We start from the raw sequence: 26,455 nt of genomic DNA on the forward strand, positions 1-26,455 counted from the left end.
CATTCTCTTCTGTCAATCCCACTGCCTGAATTCCCTTGCTTCCGTGTTGTTGTTTAAATTGTCTTTATGCCTATTGTAAACCATCTTCTGGAAGAGGGTGAGATAAATAAAATAATTAACTAGTCACGGGCATCCACTCGTCCATTTACTCAACCTCTTTCTCTTTTTCATTTCCGAGAGTGCTCTCTAGGACACAAGGGAGGGAGATCCTATTTAGCGCTGTTGTTGTCTTGGTTGTGGTATAGCAGGAAGCAGAGGAGCCCAAATTTTTAGCATCTAGACTTCAGTTCTGAAGACTGCTATTGAAATGGTAAACTCTGATTACAGCTTTGAAAGTGCACTGTTTTCCCTGAACTACAGAACAGCCTTCTGAATTAGTATTAATAAAATGCTTTTCAGTGGAATCTCTGACACCAGAAGTCGCCGATGTAATTACCATGCCTGGACTTGGCCTTGTCAGGCAGCACAGATAATCACCTTCAATCCCCAGGCTGATGATTAACCAGTCAGTCAGCCGGCAGTGAACGCTCACTAGGAGGCTCTGTCGGGGTGACAGAGGGGGAGCAGACCCTGCAGTGACCTTTCCTTGAGGCTTTCCAAACAACAAGAGCTGAGGGTGCAGGGGGAGAAGGAAAGCAGAGATCCACATGCGCCAGAAGACAGAAATAAATAAACACATCAATCCCAGTTACACAGAGCAGGCCCTGTACATCCAAGTTGGAGTGGAATAAAAATAGTCTCTCCCCCGTCTGGCCAGTGTTGACCTCTCAGGTTTTACATGTGTTCCTTTTATTTTGGCCCCTGTGCCCCACCTGGACCCAAACACCACTAGATATTGCTCTGAGTGCCTCTGTGATAATTTCATGCTGTTCCACGGGCCTGAGAGTCTACTCTATTGCTCAGTCTTTGTCAGCCTGTGCACCTTCCCAGTCTGTTAAGAGTTAGTATAAACTTGACCTCTTTTATAGAGCCTTGACTGAGTCACTCATTTTGAGGGCCTCCGCTACACTCTGAATGAAAATTCCAAGCAGTTACAGTGATACAGGAATTTGTCTGTTTTCATGTACACTTCTCCAGTAGATTGTTGGCATCATGAGAGGAGGGAATGGGTATATTATTCATTTCAACAGAATTAAAATAATTAACATATAAAAATACTTAGACCAGTGCCTGAATATAAGCATTACATGAGTATTGTTATAATTATTAGTGTCAGGTTTTGTATTTAGGAGCCCTAGCATAATATCTTCACTTGAAAGTGGCAGCTAAGCAAATGTTTCCTCCTTTGAATTCTTGGAACATGTCTAATAAGCTGAGTTTTAGAAAGGAGGAGGTGATAGGTATTTTTGGCAGTGGTCATGATTCCAGTGTGAAAGTGAGGATGATTTCTTTACATATTGGTAGCTGAGAGCTATGAATATCTTTGAAGAAGCAAAGGATGTAACAAGTGAATAAATTTAGTTTCAGAGGATATGGGGATATTCAAGATGATAAGAAACTACTAAAAAACATTTGCTATTGGCTTTGACGGTATACTCGCCCTCAGAAAGACGGGCTTACTTGGAGAAACACCTGATGCAACTCAAGTGAGTTTGTTTCCTTCAGCATTATCTGGAAATAGAAGGCAAGTTGGTCAGACAGATGTTTCCATGCTCATCCTCCCTTGCTATCTGCATGTGTGATGCGCACGTGTGTGCCACCATCTGGGTGAGACTATCTGGGCAGAGTGATGGATCATTAAGCTGTCTCTCCATATGGTAAATGTGCAGTATCTGAACCATGATTTCACAAGGTAGGTAGTCCTTTAATTCAGAGAGGCATTGCATGATACCTAGGATGGTTGCCAAATCAGTACCTGTTTTGTTCTTTAAACACTATATGCATTTTGCAGTCTTATATCCTTTGTTGATGATTCCATTGGTCCCATTTTCACTGTTTACACAATCCTGCCCAAGCCCACTTCCTCCAGAGAGTCTGCCCTGATCATGCCAGCTCATCAACATCTCTTCCTTCTCATGACTTAGAGAAATTCATAGATTCTAACACTCATTTTTCCCACAGTTGTATTCTATGCTATGAAAATATTTACAGTGTTGTCCTTTACTGCTATTTGGATGTGTATTGCTATTTAGTTGTTAAGTATGCTAGTCTTAGTTCCCTGAGCAGACTGTAGGATCTTTAACAACAGCCTTTAGTATGCCTCTCTGTAGTCTTGACCACAATTAGCACAGTTTGATGAGTATATATGGTACTCAATAGGTGTTTCCTTAGGAATGAATGAATAAATCTCCAAGGAATCCATTCAAAAAGATTTTCCTGGGAGCCCCTTCACAAATGTTCATCTATGTTCCACTCTAGGTCATCAACAGATGTTAAAGTGTAAAAGATTCATATCTGAAACATAAATTTATATTGTAAAATGGTACAGTGTTCAAAGTTTGCATTGGTTAATAGACTTCATGGTATTTGTTAAAATACTTTACAGTCTGGATGCAAGTTTAGGTTAGTCATCCTTGAGAACAAAGCTACAAGACTCTAGCGTATTCAAATATTCACACATAAATTAATTATCACAATTTGATCGACCATAATTAAGGAAACCTTTTATTGGTGTGAGCAGGTGGGTGTCCTTCAGTGTGTTTCTTAGGGAAAGTGCTAAATGCAAACTGGTTCCTTGGAAGTCCCTCTGTACTCTGCCATTGGCATATGCCACTGTGTGGCCATTAAGCCTCAAAGGCTCAGTTCTTTGAGTGTACCTGTGGTTGATTAAGTGTGAGTTACAGTGACATAACTTTCCAATATACTTTAGAGTTAAGTTACCTTATTCAACATAAGGTCACTGAGATAGGTGGGTTATGGGTATTTGGGGGTGTTTCTAGCATAATTCATAGAAGCTTTTCCTTTGTATCCCGGGTATTATGAGGGCAAGAGCTATGAGGACTTTTGGCGATTTCTGCGTGTCATTGTGCTGTCAGTAATTCCAAAGTGCTTGCCAGCCAAACGGAACAGGCACTCGGTCACCATCATGATTCACTACCTCCTGAAAGCACACAGCTAGCCTTACGCTACTTCTCACCACACCAGGCAGTGCTAGCCCCTGTCTGAAGTTGGGAAACTGAGGCTCGGGGAGGTTAAGTGACTAACCCACTATCTCACACCAGGTAGGGGAAGGAGTCAAACTGTGAAAGCAATTCTGTAGCCTACAGCACAGTTGTCATTCTAATTTCTATTGAGCATGATGATTAAAGATCTCAAATAAGCCCTCAACATGGCCCTGTAATTCTACTCCATTTTCTTTATAGACTTTCTTTCCTACTTTTTGAAATTACTCTTTCATATCTTCTCTATCTTCAAATCTTCTACATGAATGTCTCATAATTTAGAAAACAGAAGCCATTGGAAGGAACATAGCCCTATATTCTCATCATCCTATAGAGTACCCATTCTCTCTGTCTCCCCTCCTCCTACAATAGGAATGTCTCCATCAAAGACAATTCTCCCCTTTGTCTCTGGATCCCAACACATCTCACCTTTATTCATTCAGTCAATCCCTCCTTTTCTCCAATATCAATAGCTCCCTTTCTACCTGATCATTTATTTTAGTAGCCAAATGTGACCCCAGCCTCTCCTGTTTAAAAACATCTTCCCTTTAGACACAGACATAGAGAATGAACTTGTGGACGTAGCAGGGAAAGGAGAGTGTAGGACAAATTGAGAAGGGAGCAGTAACATATATACACTGCATTTGTGAAACAGATAACTAGTGGGCAGCTGCGTATAACATAGGGAGCCCAGTATGGCTGGACCTAGAGAGGTGGGATGACCTAGAGGGCAGGATGGGAAGGGGGAGGGAGGCTATATACAGACAGACGGAAGGGATTATGACTGATTTGAGCTGTAGAGCAGAAAACAACACACCATTGTAAAGCAACTATCCTCCCATTAAAAAAAAAAATCCTCTTTGACTCCCAAATCACTCTTTAGCTACCTGCTTATTTCTGTGTTTCCATTCTCAGCAAAACTTCTTTCAAGAGTTGTCTACTCTCCCACTTCTTCAATCCAATGTAATATGGCTTCTATGCCTCTTATTTCACTGAGCGTGCTCTTGTCAAGCTCTCAGTGGCCTCTGTGTTACCAAATCCAGTGGTTACCTTTCCAGCCTCATCTCACTTGATCTCTCATCATCATTCTACCCAATTAATTGCTTTTTTTGTAGGACAAGTTTTGGGGGAAAGAGCATTCCACTTTCAGATCCTTTGAAGTCTCAGTATAGTATAAGAGCAGAAAACTTTTGCCTTTGTTAGTATAAGCCAAGTCATCTAAGGTGAATGTGTAGAGTGAGAGGAGAAGAGGGAATGAGCTGAACCCTGGGACACACGCAGAGGCAGGGCATCTACAAAGGGGCCAGAGAGGCAGTGGTTGCTGGGGTGGGGGGTGCCAAGGATATAGAAGCCAGGGAGGAAAAGAGTGGTCAGCAGAGACCAAGACCACAGAAATATGAAGTCAATATAAGGCCTAGAAAGAGTGTGCTATATCTGGCAATTCGGAGTTCATTAGTCACCACTTAAAAATAATTTCAGGATGCTGACAGACGCTAATTGTATTGAGGCCTGATTGTATTGAGTAGAAGGGGAAGCCAGAAAGTGTAGATACTTCTTATGAGAAGGTTGGCGATGAATGGAGAACATGTAAGCAGGAGAAGCATCTAGGAAAGTCACAGCATTGAGAGAGGGTTTTGAAAAAAAAAATCAGGTTATATCTGAGCTTATTCAGAGATTGCAGAGAAAAAGGCTTACCTAATGCCAGACCATTATGATAGAACTGAAAGTAGAATTAATTTTGCCCCCTCCATTAATTGAGATGATACATATGTAAGAGTTTTCAAGACTATGAAGTGTGATGATATTTAATATGGTATTTTTATTTCCACTGTTTCATAACTATTTAGCAGAAAGTAAGCACATCACATTTTTTAAAATCTATGTAACATTCCCTTCATCCCATTTCCTGTCAATCATTTAGCAGTTTTTAAATGACTGAATTAGTATGAATGGCTTTTTGTGCATTTCATTTTGACAGAGTAAGGGATTCTGTAGTTGGTGTTGGCCAGCCTGTACATCCCTTGTTCCTTGTTCTGAGCTCACTGACAACTGGGTGGGTTATATAGCTATATAAGGCCTAACAAATACCAAACGCTCATCTCCTCCTTCACAGGGTTACCTCTTTCTGATAAAAATGAGCAATATAACTCCTGTCAGGAAAAATGAGATATTTTAGATTCTAGGTCTCTTATTCCAAGATCTCCTTCAAAACTCTGGAAGGACAAACCTTATTCTTCCTGCCAGCCATCTAAACAGACATTGGCTTATAAACTCAAGATGTTTCACAATGCTTTGGATATGAATCTTAGTCATTTTTGCTCAGTCTGACAGAAGGTAAAAGTTTAACCACCTGAAATTTAATTCTGTTAACTCAAAGGGCAGAAATCAATGACCTGATATTCAGAAGCCTATTTAATAATTTGTTGCATTTTTCTTTCCTCCTAATATACTTCTATAAGTAGAGTCACAGGGGCTCTTGACTCTTTCAGATCACATACTCTTAAATGAATGAATAGTTCCCAATGTCTATGATGTGCGTGGTACACACAGATTAGACTAGGAAGTCAGGGACTTGTAAGCAACGCCCTGTAGGATGTTTCTATGTCTCTCATGTGAGTTTTCTTGTGGGTAAACATTTGGAGCCATTCATAATCATATCCACTACTTCTTAGAAAGGCTGTAATAAGTCTTCCATTTGCATTATATCCAAAAGATGTACTCATATCTTCCATGAACATTGCTCCTGTTTTGTGTAGTGTCTCTTGCACGCATGGAACGAGACCTGTGCAGAGCGTCTTGTGGGCTGAGGACAAACTCAGAGGTATACCTTTATTTTTACAACCCTGTGTGGCAGGAAATTTCCTTCACCTAGACTGCCTACTCTCTGCATGAGGCAAGATTTTTCTTCTCTCTTACCTCTTCTTGGTTCTCCTCTGAATCATCATCCCCTGTATCACCCCAAGAACAAAAAATGCTCATGCTATTTTTGTGTGTCCAGAACCCATACCTTCTCATCTTGCCCACTATACATTGCCTCAGCAACTCTTACTGAAAATGCCTTCCCTTTGGACTCAGATTGACCTGGGTTTGAATCTTGAGTGCATGGGGCCAGATAGTCTCTGAATAACTAAGTTTTGGACTTCCCTGGTGGTCCAGTGGTTGAGAGCCCACCTTCCAATGTAGGGGACCAGGGTTCATTCCCTGCTCCAGGAAGATTCCACATGATTGAGCCCGTGCACCACAACTAGAGTGCCCACGCTCTAGAACCTGTGGTCCGCAAATACTAAGCCTGCACGCCAAAACTACTGAGGGCTGAGCCCCCGAGAGCCCGTGCTCTGCAACCAGAGAGGCCCCCGCAGTGAGACGCCTGCTCGCTGCAACTGCAGAGACCACGCTCCCTGCAACTGGAGAAAGCCCATGCGCAGCGACGAGGACCCACGGCAGCCAAGCGTTCTCACTTTTAAAGCTGGAATAACACTACCTACTTTATAACATTTGTGAGAGACGGAAATACAAGGTATGGAAAAAAGTATTTGACAAGCTATTGATTAATGGTAGTTATATTATTAAATTGGTTATATTTTCTTTCCTTCCTATAATACACAACTTTTGTTTAATCACCTATTCCTTTGGCATATCTCTATCAGATAGACATCAACTATAAGGATGACAAACGAACATTTTTTGTAAATGTGATTTATTTAGGGGCCAACAGAGGTTGCAAAGTAAAATGGAAAGAGTGTACGGCCAGAGAGGTAGGAAGCTCTTGGTTTTGGCTTTGCTGGTTCTCATATTAACTGAAACTAAGCAAGCTATCAGGAAGATTGCATTTGTCATTGATGAAAGAGTAACATCAGATTCTTTAGACATTTTAAATTTCACATAAACCTCAAGTAGGTTGACTTTGATTCAATTAAGCAAATATCTACTGAGTAACCATTATGCACTGTGCTTGGCAATGTAAGGTATAATAAACAAGCAATGCATAGTCACACATTCTTACTGAGAACTGCTACTGGTTGGATTATGTCCCTTCCTCAAATTCTTGTGTTGAAGTATTGACTCCCTAGTACCCCAGAATGTGACTTTATCTGAAGACAAGGTTTTTACAGAGATAGTCTAGTTAAAATGAGGTCCTTAGGGTGGACCTGAATGCAATATAACTGGTGTTCTTATAAGAGCAGGAACTGGACAGACACACACAGAGGGAAGACAGTGTGAAAACATGAGGAGAAGACAGCCATCTTTGCAAAGCCAAGGAGAGCGGCATAGAACACATGCTCCCCTCAGAGCTGTCAGAGGAAGGACCCAACCCTGCGGACACCTGCTGACATACTGGACTTGCAGCCTCCAGAACTGTGAGACATATATCGCTGTAGTCTACGCCCTCCAACGTGGGGCAGCCCCAGAAAATTCATGCAAGAACCAGTTGTGTGCTAGTGACTGGGAAAATAACACTGAACCAGGCCCTGTTTTCTACTGGGGAAGAAGTTAGATGATTCCGCCGCGGACGATAAGCAGGGAGCCATGAGAGGCTGCTGAAGAATAGTTGAGCAGTACGAAAGAATTTGTTTTAAAGGGTCTACAGAAGGAAACTCTGAGTCAGATTTTGAAGTAAGAGCTACTCAGGCTAAAAATGAGTGCAAGAAAATATTGTTCTGAGCAGAGAACTGTGTGTGCAAAGGCATGGATCTATGTGCAAGCGTGGCACAATTAAGACTATAATAATTCAACACAGCTTAAGATTGGTGAGAGGTGAAGCTGAAAGAGGTGGGCAGGGTCCAGATCAGTAGAGGAAGTCTCCACAGAGCAAGCAGAAAGACCAAGGCCTTAGGGAACAGGTCTTGAATAGGGAATAGGGAGGAGATAGGCTATGTTAGGCAGGAGGGAAATCATGAACAGAGAAGAAAGATATGTATTTGTTTGGCAGTGAGAGTTCTGGTTTTGGTAAAACAGAGGTCCTCTGGAGAGGCAGTGAGAAGCAGAAAGAAAAGAAGAAATGAGATGAAGATGTCCCTCAAAGGACCAGAAAGAGGCCAAGTTTCGAGGGCTCGAAGGGCAGGGCCGTTGTTCTGTTTAGTGTTTGCAATCTAACAGGGGCTCTGTATACATTCGCTGAATGAATGAAGGGAGGAATGATGAAACAGTATGGTTTTAGTGAATTGAACAGGAACTTTTAAGTCAAAGCAGTTTGGTTTTAAACTCTAGGTGCTGTGTGGCAGTTTTTAAAACTTTGTGAATCTCATTATCTTCATTATTAGTATGGGGATACTAATACTGATAGAGAGATGTGAGAATTACATGAGATAGAATTTATATAATATATGAAACTAAATAAAACTTTAAAATGTCATCCAATCAATATTTACTAAGTAGCTACTATATACCAGGCCCTTGGTTAGGTTTTAGGAATACAAAGATAAATAAGATCCACTTTCTGCCTCTCAGGATCTCACTTTCTAGGGTGGAAGGCAGACATCTGAACAGATAACATAATTGCAATGAAATATAGTAAGGCCTAGCTTAGGGCTAAGAAAAAGATGCCACGGTGCACAGAGAAAGGGCAGTTGTGCTAGCTAGATGACAAAATGGCATTAGGGAATACTTCTTGGAGGACGTGAGGCTTAAGCTCAATCAATGCCACACAACGAACAGTGCTGCAAAATGCGGTGAAGAAGGAGGAGAAAGGAATTCCAAACAGAGGGAACAGAAGGCTCCTCTGCAGCTGCGTTTTTCTAGTTCCAAGGCCTGTGTAGTTCCCTTACTGAAAATATACTCCAGCCTGGTTGGTTAGAGCAAAACCCCCCTTTTGCTCTTGACAGACTCCTGAAGACTGACTCTTGTTCTGACTATCCTCAGCTATTGGCTGGGATCTCTTATGGGAGATCCTGCCTTATTGGAGCCACCTGCCTGATTCCTTGCTCCCTTTCTCCTTCTTTTTCTCCTTTCTTCCTCCTTTCATCAAACACTTACTGTGTCTACATATGTAAGTTAGAGGTTGTACATGAAGATGCAGAGGATCAAGGCATATTTTTAACTCTCAAGAAATTAAAAATCAAGTGCAGGGGTAGCAAATGATGGCCTATTGACTAGATATGCCTTTTTTTAAAAAATAAAGTTATATTTGAACACAGTCAGGTCCATTTATTTGTGTATTATCTATGGTCACTCTCATGATGCAATAGAAAAGTCGAATACTTGCAACACAGACCATACGGCTTTCAAAACCTAAAATATTTACTATCTGGCCATTTATAGAATAAGTTTGCCAACCCCTGTTGTGGTGTTTGTGGTGGCAGAGGCAGTGGGGTAGATGGACAAGTAAATAGGGACTATAGCACAGTAAGACAAGCGGAAAGAAGGGCTCTGAACCCACACTTGGGAGGTCAGAGAAGAAGAGACAGCTAAAATAAGTGACAACCAGGTTAAGATCTAATGGATATAAAGGAGTTAAGAGGGGAAGGAAGCTCATTCTTGGTAGAGGCGGCAGCATGTGCAAAGGCCAGGCAGTGACAGAAAAATGCCAATTCTGGAGAACAGTAAAGAGATGAAATAACACGTGAGGCTAGAAAGTAAGTTGGATCAGGCAGGTCATAAAGGATCCTGAATATGAAAGCCATATTAAGGATTTTGTAAATACAACCTCCCATAGGTAATTGAGAATCACCGAAAGATTTTAAGTAGAGTAGGGCTGAAGCAAGTGTGCTAAATATTTGATACTCAGACATGTATGTGGAGATGTTTATTGAGTAGCCAGACGGTATTGGATGCCAGGTAGAAAGCGCTGAAAAATAGGGACAGCTACGGATCTATTACTATAAGAACCAGTGATCTCCCTAATGGGTAGACAAATTGAGCGCCCCCACCTTGTGGGACAGAGGGGCCTGGCAGGCTACAGTCCACGGGGTCGCAAGAGTTGGATACGACTTAGTGACTAAACCACGTCCAGCCTGTGAGGCAGGAGGACTAGGAGACTAGGAGGGATTGGAAAGGGCGGTGTGAAGTTACAGAACCCAAACAAATTTCAGCAGGGGAATAAGTACCAACAAGGAGTGCAGAGTGAAAATCAGTCATTGAAAGAGGTCAAAGAGAAATGAAGGAAGGGAAAAAAGAGGGTAGAGGTGGAGATTTGGCAAGAAAGAGGTTACAGCTTACTTAAAAGAGAACAAACTTTGTGAAAGAGTTGGGAAGCAGGCTGGATTATAGGGGTAGAGGAGGTGACTGGAAATGAGAAAATCGAGGTCATTGAGAGATCTGTCCATTTAAAGAAGAGATGAAATATGATTGTGGCTGACTTTCTTAAAATCAGTCTGTAAGTCAGCAGTTTTAGTAAGTTTTAAAATTCATGAGTAAATTCTTCATCCCAAAGATCTGGTCATTTGGTGCAATAGTGGAGATAAGTATGCAAATATGCTGCATGACTAAATTAAAGGCCATTTCGTGTGAGCATTAGTTAGGAATGGTAGCTATAGTAGTGCTTTATTAGAAAATGGGGCAGCATATTTCAGTGCTCAAATATGTAATCAGAGTAACTTCCAGGTAGGAGGAAAGGCTTGATTCTCCTTAGAGTCACTGGATTGGAAATATGACTGCTGCTTTTTTCTGAAGGCCATTCATCCTTCTCAGGTGGCCATGCCTGCACAGGCCCTCATTTCTGACTGTGCTGCACATGCCATCAGTGTCCTTCCAAGGCTAATGAGAGCTACAAGAACAATTAATAGCTCTGCCAGCACCACTATCGTACCCTGCATCCTTAAAGAGCTGAAGATACTCAAAAACGAGCCCAAAGAACCTTCCTCCCAGACCTCTCATTACACTGATTTTACAGGTGAGTAAAGCAAACCATGCAGAAGCAAGACAGTGGACACAAGAAGTCTTACTTCAGTCCTCTTTCACGGCACTGCAAGGCTGTTGGCTGTGATAATTGTAATTAAGCTGTTGTCTAGATCAAGAATAACTCCCTCCTGACTTTGACTTTTGGTTACCAACAGATGCCAATAATTGAAGAAAAAAGAGATATTTTTTCAGAAGTGGGTATGTAACTGCTGGCCTAAATGAATTTGGAGAACTATAACTGCACTTTCAATATAAAGCCACCTGTTTCAGAAACAGGAAGGCACAGGGTGTGTGACAGGTATATTTCTCTTATACCCTTAAATCTCAGTAACTTTATAACATTTTCTTAAACAATATTTGAAACATGAAAACATTGTGGGGGTTATTAGTCTTATTTTTTAGGGATAATTTATTTTTCTGCTTCTCAAGTTTAACTTCTCACTTGGATCAAGATATGCTGCTAAGATACTTAAAAGGTCATTTTTATCAGGTCAACTGCAAATGGTGCTCTTATTACAGAAAAGTTATGCAAAAGAGGAGAAAAGAAGTAAGTCTATTTGCATGTAAAATGCACCACAAAAATGAAAAAAGGTTTGAATTAAACGCTTATAAGATCAATCTTGCTCAAATCTTTGGTTCAAATGGATGACTTCCAAGAGCTCTGTGACTCTACTTCTATGTCTAATAGGCAGTACTCACTTTGACCTTGAGTAAATTCTTTATGAATGCTACCTGCCCAAGTGTACAAAAATGCTAATTCACATAGGGCTCTTGGTATTATTTTTATATCTTATTCTGTATGCATTTTGAAATTTTAATAGTGGTCAAAGCATCCAAGTCAACCTAGATGGCAACTGCTAGAAAGCATAGGAAGTGATAAAATAATGAACTGGTATAATTTCTTTCTTTTCCCCTTTTGATTAGAGTTTACAAATATGACTGTCTGCTAAAACACGGTGAGGCTAGGGGTCAGTCCACCAAGTAAGAGAAACTTGCTACTATAGTCTTTGGATGACAAATCTATCATAACACTGCCAGTGTTTAGATGTTATCAGTATCTATATCTTTCTTTACTCCATGCTATGATAGATTTTTACCTCTACTACTGTCTACTGTAATTTGCTGCTGAAAAAACAATTCCTGGTAAGTAATATGCTGAAGGATGGTGATCATATGAAAGGATGAATACATGATACAATGTGTGTACACACATGTTTGTGTTAGCACATGAGGGAATGTATATTCAATGCGCATGCAAATGATATGATAGGTCTAAGAGCAATACTGTAACCTGCTTGAGGTCAAAGGTAATACAATGGTTATTGCTATATCCTTAGTTATTTAATTAACAATGCCATTAGCACATAGGAAATGTTTAAGGAGTGTTTCTTGCATGAATGGATAAAAGGTACTAATGCTCTATGTCCCCACTGGCAGGATGAGGTTTTTAGTCCTTGGCTGAATGTCCATCTATAATAATCTGCTGTGGATCCAGTTTTTATGGGGAGATTTCTGTGTATACTAGATTATGCTAGGAGTGCTAGAAACACAAGGAAATTGAATATGCAGAACTTGGACTTGAAGACCTTCTAGTCTAGTTGGGGAGATAAGATATATTCAAGTGAAAACTTAACTCCCAATTCTGGAGAGTAAATAATGGCATGCCAAATGTAATTTTTCATGCCAAATACAACCCCTACATGAAATCGAGAAAAGAGAGGCTGCTAAGTACTGGAGCCCTTAAGAAAGCTATAGAAACAAGGCAGAAGTTGAGTTAGACCTTTGAGGATGAAAGACAGAGAGGAAGGAAAGGAAATAGCTATGAGAGCTGAGGGAGTATACAGATGAGTATCATCAGGACAAGAACAGATAGTTTGAGGCTTACATACTAGGAAGCAGCTATTAGCATAGGAAAAGATGTGATGATAGAAATATATCTGATAAGAAAGTAAATCATCATGAGCATTTTATACAGTAATCATTTCATACTTAAACTCCTTAGTGAAAAAAAAAGTAATATTGAAAGTCAGACACATCCTATATGTTACAAATTTGGAGAAAACAGGTGGGATATCAGAGGACCACGGCAGCACGCCCAGAGGTTAGTGAGTAGCAGGCAGACCTGCCGAAGCAGATGGGAGCTGATAATATGTGACTTCAGAGGGCATGAACAGGTAGAGTGGGGCTTGAACAAGTTTTCAGACAAAGGATTTCTGTGTTGAAGGGATTTTGCCACATAGATCTAAACTTTCCCAAAGTCTTAGGTGTAATTTTGTAGCTATTCTTTGTACCAATTTCCATTTATTTTATATTTTTAAGGACACATAAATATCCTGTGCAAAACTATTCTGCAAACCAGGACCAGACACATAAAGAAAAAGTTTGGAATTTTAACCTCCAGGTATTTTTAAAAAATTGATACATAAATAAAATCTAGAATAAGTTTTAAGAGCCCAAAGGAGAAACAATAATGGATAAATATTTAAAAATAAATGAGTCCTTTTCTAACAAGGTCCTTCTTTTCTGTCTAGGAATTGATGTAAAAAATCTTTATTAAAGTTAATCACAGCTGTGTGGATAAATCATTCATATATTGTGTTTATGTGTAAGAGTATGTAGAACAGAGTTATTAACAAAAAAATTTGCAAAGCTTTCAATAAATACTTTGAAATTTACCTATATGGGCCCTTTGAAACTCATATTCATTATGGAATATTGATTAAATGAAAAATTAACTCTTGAGAATGTTTCCTAAATAAAGTATATCTATGCATGGATGTACTACAATATTTCAACCAACATTAATTATATCCTTTTGATGTGTCTACTGTCTTGTTCTAAAACGCTAATAAGACCTGCACTACATCACAGTTAATAGGAGTGTGGTGCTTGTTGCTTAGGCAACAGAATGAATAAATGCAGGTCAGAATGCGCTTCAAGAAAAACAAAAGCTAGAATATGACACCGAATGGAGACTAGGCAGGTCCAACAGATTTGTCACCACATTAATGAAACCTATTTCTTAAAGTTGGCTCATCACATTAGTGTACTTTAACTAAGTTTGTAATTATGTAAATTAGATTATGGAGATCAATAAATAATTTTTATAGAGATAGAAATTGATTTTTTATAATGCTAGTAGCAAATAAATGGTGTATAGCAGCATGCAAAGTGATAATTGATGACACTGTTTTATGATTTGCTTCATTTTCATAATTAACTCCTCTGAATGATAATTCAAATTTTTAAAATTAATTCTGTCTTGTATAGAAAGTGTTTGATTGATTTTTCTAAATTAACTATGTTTTCTTAATTTCTGAAAAATTATATACAATAGTTTGAATTGAAAAAATAAAGTCAACAGTCTATGGAGAGGATCAGACCTTAGTTTTGTCACATATGTCCAGGATTTTTTTTCTTTCTGGATACATTTTGGAGTGTTTATACATATTTTATTCATGAATGCTTTTTCCAATCTCCAAATGCTTATTGGAAACATGTTTGATTAACCTTGCATTGGGTTTTCAAAAAGGGATTATATTTACTCTAATGTGTTTAACATTCAGAGGAAAATTATGCTGAATTAAAATCTTTCAAAATAGATAAATGATCCAGAGACTCCAAAGACCTAGCTAACTTCTCACGGGACCAGAATAAATTTGGACACAGGTTTGAGGAGTCGGAGTGAGAAAGTCTTATTTCAAGGAGAGATGAGAAGAAAGAATAAAGACTCATCCAAACGCGCAGTAAATGTAATAGTTAATTCTTAGTGTCATCTGCTTCATGTCCTAAGGCTGTCCTAATTCCACTCAGTCTGTCCTGAGACTCACAGCAACTGAAGCAAATTTTATTTTCCCCCTATTTTGATAGCTACACAATCTGTTTAATCAGTGACAGTATTCTTAAACATAAGAAAAATAATAGTAGCTGCATGTCTCATTATTTAAAAGTGGGTTCATTAAGAGTTTTACGGGTACAGTTACTTAGAGCTCACATGTCTTACTAAATTGATCCAGCTTAAAAAAAAAAAAAAACTAATGGGACACACATTTTTGGAGAAGCAAAAGTTTAACAGTTTAAATAATCTTCAAATCTACAATAGTCAAGTCAAGCTTGGAGAAAATAATCTAAAATGAAAATAAAAAGACGTGCCTCGCTCTCAGTATAATGTTATCAATTTTACTATTAATAAGCCTCAGTTGTAAGCTCCAGCATTTTATTTAGAAATATTGCTTCTGCAAGCCATTTTGTGCTACATGCCTATGTTATGTATTCTCTCTCTAAATTTAGGGATCAGTAACATGTGTGATGGGACCTTAGAAGCAAAGAAAGGTAATACTGACTGTGACGTAGCCTAACGAGGGAAACTGATGAGCACCGGGGGAGGCATGTGAATGATCAGAAAGCTGTTACGGGTCTGCACAGCTCCCCATCCTCCTTCCTCACCTATATTCATCTCAGTCGGAAGTTTGCACCACCAGCTTTAGACCACAGGCAGACCAGTACTCAGAAGTCCACGAATGTACTTAGTCCCTCTGCCTCTCTTTCTAGATATTGACGGCTAATTGATGGAAGGGTTTGTTTTCTACCTAAAATAATAAACAATACCTCGTTGCTCTTCAATCAGCATGTAAGCTAAGCGAAAGCTTTCTGTAACAGACCATTCGAATCAGTTTGCTAATGAACTAAAGGTCATTCCACAATTTAAACTCCTTACTGAGCAATTATAAGGAAAAAAAATGATCTTCACACCATAAACACAACAAATTGTTTAATTAATCACTAAATGCTGGTACCCAAATGAAATATGTTTCAGGAATCTAGAATTAACTGAAGAGTGCTATCTATCATCATCTAACTGGGTATTCTGAGATGACAGATTTATAAAAATCACACAAAGAATGACAGGGAGAATACAAATGTTAATCTCCTTTCACTGCCTATAAATAGTACTCTCACCGGTTCATTCATATAATACACATGTACATGAATGCACATAGATCTCATTTTTCAGCAAGTGCCTATATGTTACACAGTCGGTTCAGTCGTAAGGGCATCCAATTTTCTAATGCAGTTACATATATAAAACTGACCAGTTTTGGTGCAAATCAGGCTGCCTCTGAGCCGTGTAAGACACATAAGAAGCAAAGACAGACAAACGGCAGCTCCGTGGACACAGAGAGCGTCTTACCATAAACTGCACATTGTCAAATCCATTAGCCATCAGGTGGTTCTCGTACTGAGGTAGCCCAATGCTTTCCAACCATTGTCCCACTGTTTGGACAGGGCATCTGGGTCCTGTAAGAGGATGAAGAGGGAAGCGTTTTAGCAGGGAGTAGCCGTCCACGGGGTAATAGCGGTAGTCCTGGGCTGAGAGGTGGCATTGCCACATCATGCTCCTGGGAAAGTTGCTATCAAAGGAGCCCGCCAGCTTGACAGATTAATGTTCTCAGCGAGAGAGCAAAGTCAGAAGTAAAACATAGTTTGCCAGGCAGGCTGTGGAGTATGACTTGATCCTAGCTCCACATTTCTTACATATTAATCTTTACTACCGACCAGTACGTCACGCAGCCCCCAAAACCAGGCAGCAGAAGAAGGCATATCAAGCTGTCAGCTTAGGCTGGTCTGCGTTCCGTGTGATTGTTGGAGTACTCCACAATGAGCAATGCACGGCCAGCAGCCAGAATTCTTTTTATCAAGTACTCCTACACTCATCAGTATGCAGCTCCATGCTCCTTGCTCCCCCTCGCTCGCTCCCCTTCATTACCCAGTCCAGGCTACACCTCGCATTTTCAATAATAGCCATCAGATAAGGCAGATTTTTTTTGTCTGCAAGCTGTAAGCCTGCTGCTGCTGCTTCCTCCTACACACCCATCCAAGCGTCAATCTTGAATGATGAGAGCAGTCAAAACAAATGCAGAAAATAGCAAGATTCAAAAGCAAACTAAAGTGCTTAAAACTGAATTGAATCCTCATCCTGGTTATACGTTACAGAGCTATTTGTTGTGGAATTTTACGTTTCAAAAGACACCAGGAAATGCAAAGCTTTAACTATAGCTTATAGGGGAGCTCCCGACAGGTTTTCTTTCCTTTTCTTTCCTTTCTTATTTTTTTAAAACGCAGCACAGATAAATGCTTCCGATCTAAAGCTTTACAGTGTTGGAGAACAATTATTCTCTTTCTTTACTGTGCTGTATCAAAATGAGCCTCTCTGAGGTATTTTTTCCCCTTCTTGAATTGCTGCAAAATACAGAAACTGCATCGCAATCTTGAAGTCAAGATAATTCATTTCTCATTTGTGAGGCTTCTTACAAACAAAAATATTAGGCACAAAAAATCCTTTTCCCCTCTGATATTTATAACCCAGTCTACCAGGGTTGACATTCTAAATTAGGTATAGAGGTAACATTACTGGGTAGAATTTTTTAATAAAGAAGAAGAGCCCTAACCAAGAATAATTTAAGAATAACAGATGTAAATGTGTGAGTTTTACTGAATGGCAGACAGACTGAGTAATTTATTTAATAAATGAGAGAAACCAGAGATTAATAATAGAACCTACAGGAGTAGATCATGAAAAGAACAGACTCTTAAGATTAAGAGAGAACTTGCAAAGAGGTTAGTCTAAACTCCCTCTTAATGCAGGAATCCCTTGTCACAGAGTTCCTTGAAGAATATTATCCAATTTAGGTTTGAATACTGCCTGCAACAGAGCTCTCACTACTTATCAAAAAGCCTCCACTTATTAGAAAGGTATTTTACTTCCTGCTGCTGTGGTTTAGTCACTAAGTTGTATATGACTCCTTGCAACCCCATGGACTGTAGCCCACCAGTCTCCTCTGTCCACGGGATTTTCCAGGCAAGAGTACTGGAGTAGGTTGTCACCTCCTTCTCCAGGGGATCTTCCTGAGCTAGGGATTGAACCTGGGTCTCCTGCATTGGCTGGTGGACTCTCCACTGCTGAACCATCAGGGAAGCCCTAGCTGACTCCTACTCACTGGCTCCAGCTCTGCCTTTGGAGTCATACAGACTAACACTTCACAACATAAAGTGTTTTAAAAATTAAACACAACTCTCATCCCCCCAGAATAGTGCCTGACACATAGTAAGTGCTCAATAAATGTTTACTGAATAAATGAAACATCACTTTCCTTCTTTCTCCAGATGTTATCTTTGTTTCCTTTCTCTTCTGAAGAGCACTGTCAACCTCCCAAGCACACAGACATTAAACTGCAAAGCATCTTGTATTCTTTCTTTCCCCACTGACATCAGCTCCAAATTCCAGTCATCCCTCATCATATCTCTTGCCTCTGTTCCCTTAATTCAAATTCCTGTTTCATGTTGAGAGAACTGATATCTACCGTGATTTTGCTCTCTTAGTTCAGGCCCACCTGGCCTAAAACAACTATGGCCTCTGTGTTCATCTTCCTTCCTCTGATACTTCAAATTCTAGTATATACATGGATGCCAGAACAATCTCTTTAAGACAGTTTTGATTGTAACTCCTTGTTTCAGAACACTTCCATGGTTTTTTGTTGGCTTCAAAATAAACTCCCAATTCCTTTGATGACATTTTGGGGTCTTCATGATTACTACAAATCCTCTAATTTTATTTCCCTTTCCCCAAGTTCCAAGCAGGTGGGATTACTGGCTATGAGAAACTTGGGTTGCTTTTAATATGTCTCCACATTTATGCCTCTTCTTTGACTTTGGATATGATGATATGTTCTTTATGAAACCCTTTCTAATCCCACCTAACAGGAATAAATCTCTTCCTTATCTGTTTCAAGTGGCATTTTTAGACCATCCATTATAACAATATTTTTTGTCTAATGTTATAGTTATTTGTGTACGAGATGTATTTCTTGAATGTAGGACCATGTCTGGCTAACATTAAAAGTTGTAATAATTCATTATGCACCTGCTAAACCAAATAATGCAATTTTCATTTCACAATTCAAATTGTGTAAAATAGTCCTAGTTTCAGATTAAAAAAAATTTTTTTAAGTCTATCCCAAGTCTCTGAGTTTCGTTTTAAAAGAAAACGGCTAGGTTTTTAAATAGAGCCAATCAGATTCTAGATCTCTTAAGAAGGTCAAACAGTTTGTAGCAGTCTGGGAATCTATTTAAAGGGATTCAGGTCGCTCAGTATTACCTGTACAAGAATCTGAAGGTAAGATGCTATTTGTTCTTGGCTAGTTGTAATGCTGATACAGAGTGGAGTTAAAGTAGGCATCAGCTACAACTTCTCCTAGGGTCCCACGCACATTGTTTCTCCTGATCATTCCTAAGCTATAATTAGGTAGATAAGCTGCACAAATATTGAGCAAACATGACAATAATGTTTTGGTTTGGTAAGGCATGTGCTAACTGACCAGCTCCTCAAATCCCATCTCACTTCTTAAGATGCACACCATGAACCAAGTACCTTGAAGAGTGCTCCATGCATTCTAGGCATTAAATTGTCTTTGTTAAATGAATGAACACATGACATGGAAATGACTTTCATGGGATTTTCACTTCTTAATAGAAAGAGAGAGCAGAGGAGAGAGTGAGATTGAGCATGAGTGTGCATGTGTGTGAGACAGGGAGAGAGTGAGGTGGGGAGGTTATGTCAAGGTCCAGGCTGCTATACAAAAATGGCTCAGAGAAAATAGGGGCTACTAATCACTTTAGAAATCTTTTATAGACTAAACTTTTTTCTTTTAACTCTTCAATCATTCAGTTTGTACTCAATATTCTCATATGTTGGGGAAAGATTTTCATGCACAGGGGGAGTGAGTTGGGAGAAACTGGGGTGGGGGAAGTGGTGAGGGAGAGAGGTAGGAAGAAGAAAGAGACCTTGAATCATGGTGTTTCTAGCTTTGTTAAAATTTTTTCTCATGAGCCAAACCATTGAAAGAACCCTTGTTTGGGTATGAAGATCACTTTTAAAATAGTGTTTACGTATATTTCTCACTTTATGTGAAATACTTTCTTGGAATCTTAAAATTCTTAAACATGACATCACATTATTGGACAAGCCTCATTATTCAACTGGAACTTCTATAAGTCCCAAAAGTGAGACAAGAGGAAGGAAAGAAAAAAACTAACAGGTACTGAGAGCTACTATGTTCTAGGCAGTGTGGTGTGGATTATTTAGCTCACTTGTTGTTGTTGTTTAGCCACTAAGTCATGTTCAACTCTTTTGGGACCCCCGTGGATGGTAGCCCACCAGGCTCCTCTGTGCATGAGATTTTCCAGGCAAGAATATGGCCAGTGGAATTGGGAGTAAAAGGGGAATAATTGTTAATGGATATGGGAAATCTTTTTATAGTGATAAAAGTGTTTTAAAATTTACTTGGCACTTGTTGTACAACTCTGAATATACTACAAACTACTGATTATACACTTTGGGTGAATTGAATGACATGTAAATTATATCTGAATAAATTTAGTTATCAAATAATAATAGTAAAATAAAAACAATTAGTTCTTAAATTTTCTATAAATTTGTAACAACACAAAACAAATAATTGCATATAAGAATATATTATTATTGGTTTACATATTAGTATTTTTTTTTCTTTTTCTATTTTTCTTGGTTACTTCTTCTCCCAGTACCTCCAAACCACCCATGTCATCCATTCTTCCATCAAGGTAATTCATGTTAACAAACTAGTATGTTTCTCATATGTATGTATCCATTGTCACATCTGTCTCTCCCACACACACCACAGCTATGTACAAATATGTATGTTTATATATATATGTATAAAAGTATATATGAGGGTATTTTTGGACATCATTTCCTAAAAATAGAATCATATCACACATTTCTGAACCTGACTTTTCTCGTTTAACAAAGCTTTATGAAAATTTTAACAAGTAAATGATAAGCTCTAATTTGTTCTTTTAAATAGTTTCATAATAGTCCGTAATGGGTACATGATACTCGATTCAGTTCTTTGCCTGATATCTCTAGATGCAGCTTTTCAACAGACTCACCCAGTTTTCCCCAGTGGTAACATCTAGTGCAACTATAGTGTGATATCACAACCAGATATTTGACAGTGATAAAATCCATTGATTATTCATATGTCAGTAGTTTTACATACACTCATTTGTGTGTGCATGTGTACATGTTTAGTTCTATGCGATTTTATTACATGTATAAACTGTGTGAACATCACTTCAGTCAAGAAAAAGATAGTACCACCACACTCACCTGCTATCTTTTCATAGCTATGGCCCTCTCTCTCCCTATTTGCTTTTTAATCTCTGGCAACTACTAATCTGTTCTCCATCTCTGTCATTTTGTCATTTCAAGAATAAAGAAAATCAATTTATTTTTTACAAAGGTAAAAAGGTAACTCTATGAAGAAAGGAGAGCCTCTTCAATGGATAATGCTGAAATAATTAGAGATCCATATGCAAAAATAGATTTTAATTCCTATCTCATGCCATGTAGAAAAGTTAGCTAAAAATCATAGGCCTAAATATAAAACCTAAAAATAAAAACACATAGAAGAAAATTTAAGAAAATAATTTGGGAAAAATCTTGAATTTAGGTTAGGTAATAAAAGCACAATTCTAAAAGAAAAAAATTGATCATTATAATTCATCAAAACTTTAAAATTTTGATCCTTTCACGACAATAATGAAAAGGCAAGATGCTGACTAGAAGAAAACATTTGCAAATTGCATGTGATAGCATACTCGTATTCAGAATATATAAAGAACTCTCAAAACTCACTAATAAGGAAATAAACTGATTTTTTTTTTTTTTTTTGGCTACACTGTGTGGCATGTGGGATCTTAGTTCCCAGACCAGGGATCAAACCAATGCACCTTGCATTGGAAGCACTGAACTTCTGAACTTCCAGGGAAGTCCCCAGAAACAAATCAATGTTTTTAAATGGGCAAAAGATTTGAACAGACATTTCACCAGAAAAGATACATGGATGGCAAATAAGATTGTGAAAAGATGTTTAACATCATTAATAAAGTGCAAACTTATAGTAAAACCATAATATGATACCACTTGTGGTTTACTCACTAAGCTGTGTCCGACTCTTTTGTGACCCCATGGACTGTAGCTCTCTGTCCATTGGATTTCTCAGGCAAGAACACTGGAGTGAGTTACCATTTCCTTCATAATGTGATACCACTTATTAGAATGTCTAAAATTTAAAAGTCTGACCACACCAAGTGCTGACAATGCTATGAATCATAGTTTGATAGTTTCTTTAGAAGTCAAATATACATGTACTACGTGGCCCAAATTTTCTACTGCTAGGTATTAACCTAAGATAAATGAAAGCATATGACATATAGAGACTTGTAGATGGATGTTTACAGCAGTCTTATTTGTAATAACCAATAACTGTGTGCATGCTCACTCAGTTGTATCCAACTCTTTGTGATCCTATGGTTGGTGGAAACAGCCTAGAAGTCCATCAACAGGCAAATAAACAAATTGTAGTACATCCATACAATGTAATAATATTCAGCAATAAAAAGAAATGAACAGATGATACATTCATCACATGGAATGAATCTTAAAACAATTTTGCAAAGTAAAAGAAACCAGAAGGTGGTATATTGTCACCCTGCTTATTTTATTTATATGCAGAGTACATCATGAGAAACGCTGGGCTGGATGAAGCGCAGGTTGGAGTCAAGATTGCTGGGAGAAATATCAATAACCTCAGATAAGCAGATGACACCACCCTTATGGCAGAAAGCGAAGAAGAATTAAACAGCCTCTTGATGAAAGTGAGAGAGGAGAGTGAAAAAAGCTGGCTTAAAACTCAATGTTCAGAAAGCTAAGATCATGGTATCCAATCTCATCACTTCATGGCAAATAGATGGGAGAAACAGTGGAAACAGCAACAGACTATTTTGGGGGGCTCCAAAATCACTGCAGATGGTGACTGCAGCCATGAAATTTAAAGATGCTTGCTCCTTGGAAGAAAAGTTATGATCAACCTAGACAGCATATTAAAAAGCAGAGACATTACTTTGCCAACAAAAGTCCCTAGTCAAAGCTATGGTTTTTCCAGTAGTCATGTATGGATGTGAAAGTTGGACCATAAAGAAAGCTGAGTGCCAAAGAATTGATGCTTTTGAACTGTGGTGTTGGAGAAGCCTCTTGAGAGTCCCTTGGCCTGCAAGGAGATCAAACCAGTCCATCCTAAAGGAAATCAGTCCTGAATATTCATTGGAAGGACTGATGCTGAAGCTGAAGCTCCAGTACTCTGGCCACCTGATGCGAAGAACAGACTCCTTAGACCCTGACGACGGGAAAGATTGAAGGTGGAAGGAGAAGGGGAAAACAGGATGAGATGGTTGGATGGCATCATAAACTCAATGGACAGAAGTTGAGCAAGCTCCAGGATTTGGTGATGGACAGGGAAGCCTGGTTTGCTACAGTCCATGGGGTTGTAAAGAGCTGGACATGACTGAGCAACTGAACTGAATGAAAAGAAACCAGACTCTCCAGAAAAGTGTGATTCTATTTACATAAAATCCTAGAGAATGCAAACTTATCTACAGTGACAGGATAGATCAGCGACTACCTAGGGGTGGGAAGAAGGGGAGTGAAAAGGATTATAAAGGAATATGAGGAAACTTTTGGAGATGTTTGTTTTCTTGATTGTGATGATGATTTCATAGGTATATTTGTTAAACATCAAACTTTAAATTTGTGTAGTTTACTGTAGGCCAATTATACTTCAATAAACCCAGTTTACAAAGCTTTTCAAAAGTAGGAAAAAGAAATAAAGAATGATAGGGGAAAAAAGTGACTCATTTTAAACACTATTTTCAGGGAATGCCTTTGAACAGAGACTGGAATATAGTGGAATGTAGTGAACAAGCTTTTCTGGTATTTAGGAAAAGAGAGTTTTCGGGAAGAGTAGGAAGAGTAAGTTCAAAGTCCAAAATCCTGACCTGTGTTGTAAGGGCACGATAATACTAGCTCATTTTTGACATGTTCGTAACTATTCTCATTGCATATAGTGCAGCTATAGAAGGCCTCTGAGGAAGGCATGGAAACCCACTCCAGTATTTTTGCCTGGAGAATCCCCATGGACAGAGGAGCCTGGTGGGCTACAGTCCATGGGGTTGCAAAGAGTTGGTTGGACCCGACTAAGTGACTAAGCACATAGAAGGCCTAGGCCATTGAAATGAATGTATGATTACTCCAGGGTATGGTCTGAAACTGTTATAACTGTACTAAATTAAATCTATGATATCAGTTTAGGTCTCTCAAATTAATTTTTTCTTTTAAAAGTAGAAGGCAACTCACATACTGCTTAATTTCAGATAATTTCTTAATTAGGTTCTAGTTAATTGAGGAGAGGAGAAGATACTTTTCTTATGCTTAATTCCTTCAGCATTGACTGATTTCCTCAACAAATATTTATAAAGTACCTCTTGTTCCTAGCATTTTGCAGGCAGTGGAACTACAGCTTTGAACGTCCCTTGGTTCAGTCACTCAGTTGTGTCCGACTCTTTGCAACCCCACGGACGGTAGCACGCCAGACATCCCTGTCCATCACCAACTCTGGAACTTGCTTAAGCTCACATCCATCGAGTTGGTGATGCCATCCAACCATCTTATCCTCTGTCCCCTTCTCCTCCTGTCTTCAATCTTTCCAAGCATCAGGGTCTTTTCTAACGATTCAGCCTCTTGCATCAGGTGACCAAAATATTGGAGCTTTAGCTTCAGCATCAGTCCTTCCAATCAATATTCAGGACTGATTTCCTTTAGGATTGATTGTTTGATCTCTTTGCTGTTCAAGGGACTCTCAAGAGTCTTCTCCAACACCATAGTTCAAAAGCATCAATATTTCAGTGCTCAGCTTTCTTTATAGTCCAACTCTCACATCCATACATGACTACTGGAAAAACCATAGCTTTGACTAGATGGACCTTTGTCGGCAAAGTAATTTATAGGCCAATGAAGAATACTGGCTTGCCACTGAGAAAATGTCAATAGAGATTAGAGGAATTAAAAATTTAGAGACATGACTTCTTATTGTGACCGTATAGAGGAGAAATGAATTAGAGAAAGCCACCTAAATGATTCCAGGTTTCATGAGCAAAAGAGAAACACTATCTATTTCAATAAGGTGCCTCCAGGCTGAAACTGATGAAACAGTTAAGGTGTGTAAAATGATTTGGCAAAGGCAAGAGGTATCAAATTTGTTAAAAAGGAAAATGACATTTAGGAAGAGCTAGAGGAGAGCCCCTGGACAAGAGTTTAAAAAGGAAGCTGGCTAATCCCTCAAAAATATAATAAATAGCTGTTTATCCTAGCACCAAGGTAACTGATATAAAGCAAATACTTTTTTAAAGAATGTGAGTCTTTCCAGTAATCTAAACTATATATAAAAGAAGAAAGCTAATATTTATTGAGCACCTATACACATCAGGCCTTTTAAATAATATCTCATTATGTAACAATAATAGCAAACATGCATTTACTATGGTCAGACTCTAAATAATATACACATATTGTTGTTATTCAGTTGCTAAATCTTGTCCAGCTCTTTGCGACCCCATGGACTGCAACACACCAGGCTCCTCTGTCCTCCATTATTTCCTGGAGTTTGCCCAAACTCACGTCCATTGAGTAGGTGATTCTATCTAACTATCTCATTCTCTGCTGTCCGCTTCTCCTTTCCCCTTCAGTTTTTCCCAGCAGCAGGAACTTTTCCAATGAGTCAGCTCTTTGCATCAGGTGGCCAAAGTACTGGAGCTTCAGCTTCAGCAACAATCTTCCCAGTAAATATTCAGGGTTGATCTCTTTTAGGATTGACTTGTTTGATCTCCTTGCAGTCCAAGGGACTCTCAAGGGTCTTCTCCAGCACCACAATTTGAGAGTATCAGTTCTTCAGCGCTCAGCTTACTTTATGGTCTCTTACATCTGTACATGTCTATTGGAAAAACCGAAGTTTTGACTATACAGACCTTTGTCGGTAAAGTGACATCTCTGCTTTTTAAATATGCGGTCTAGGTTTGTCATAGCTTTCCTTCAATAACTCATATTATTTTCACAAGTGAAGTATTATTGTTATCATCTCTTTTTATATAGGAGAAAAATAAAATACAGAAGGTCATAGGTTGTTTAAATTTGCACAGGTAGACTAGTTCCCTGATAGCCTGGCTCCAGAGTCCAAGATTTTAGCCACTACTCTATCCTGCTTCTCTGTTCCAGAGCCACAGGCTATGAAGCTTGCCCTTTTGCAGGAGGGAGAATATTTATTCACCCAGCCACATACTAGCAGGTTGTTTTAAAAATGGTTTCCCAGTTGTTCTGTTAATTCTCCTTCCCACCCTTCATCTTATATTTATGATTCTTGGCTTCTAAAGTACAGAATAATGAGAAAGAGCCGGAAGGAAGACTGAGAGGTGGGAGAAGGGTAAATCCTATCACTTGGATATTTTTATTTCACTCTAACAAAGGCTTTTCTGTGCTCCCGAGAAACAGCAGCTTCAGTATTGTTTCCACGTGGGTACTTGGCCTCTCT

General features: G+C 38.9%; 1 protein-coding gene across 3 annotated transcripts in view; it reads right to left on the reverse strand.

The window, feature by feature from the left end:
- Positions 1 to 26,455, reverse strand: part of ANKS1B (ankyrin repeat and sterile alpha motif domain containing 1B) — a 1,071,061-nt gene that overhangs the window by 393,582 nt on the left and 651,024 nt on the right. For all 3 annotated transcript variants that reach the window (XM_065937415.1, XM_065937407.1, XM_065937398.1), the window contains exon 15: positions 16,129 to 16,235. In XM_065937415.1, the coding sequence (XP_065793487.1) occupies positions 16,129 to 16,235 (107 nt within the window). The remainder of the gene's footprint in view (positions 1 to 16,128; positions 16,236 to 26,455) is intronic.

The sequence above is a fragment of the Muntiacus reevesi genome, chromosome 1 (assembly GCF_963930625.1).
Source record: "Muntiacus reevesi chromosome 1, mMunRee1.1, whole genome shotgun sequence".
Classification (NCBI taxonomy): Eukaryota; Metazoa; Chordata; class Mammalia; order Artiodactyla; family Cervidae; genus Muntiacus; species Muntiacus reevesi.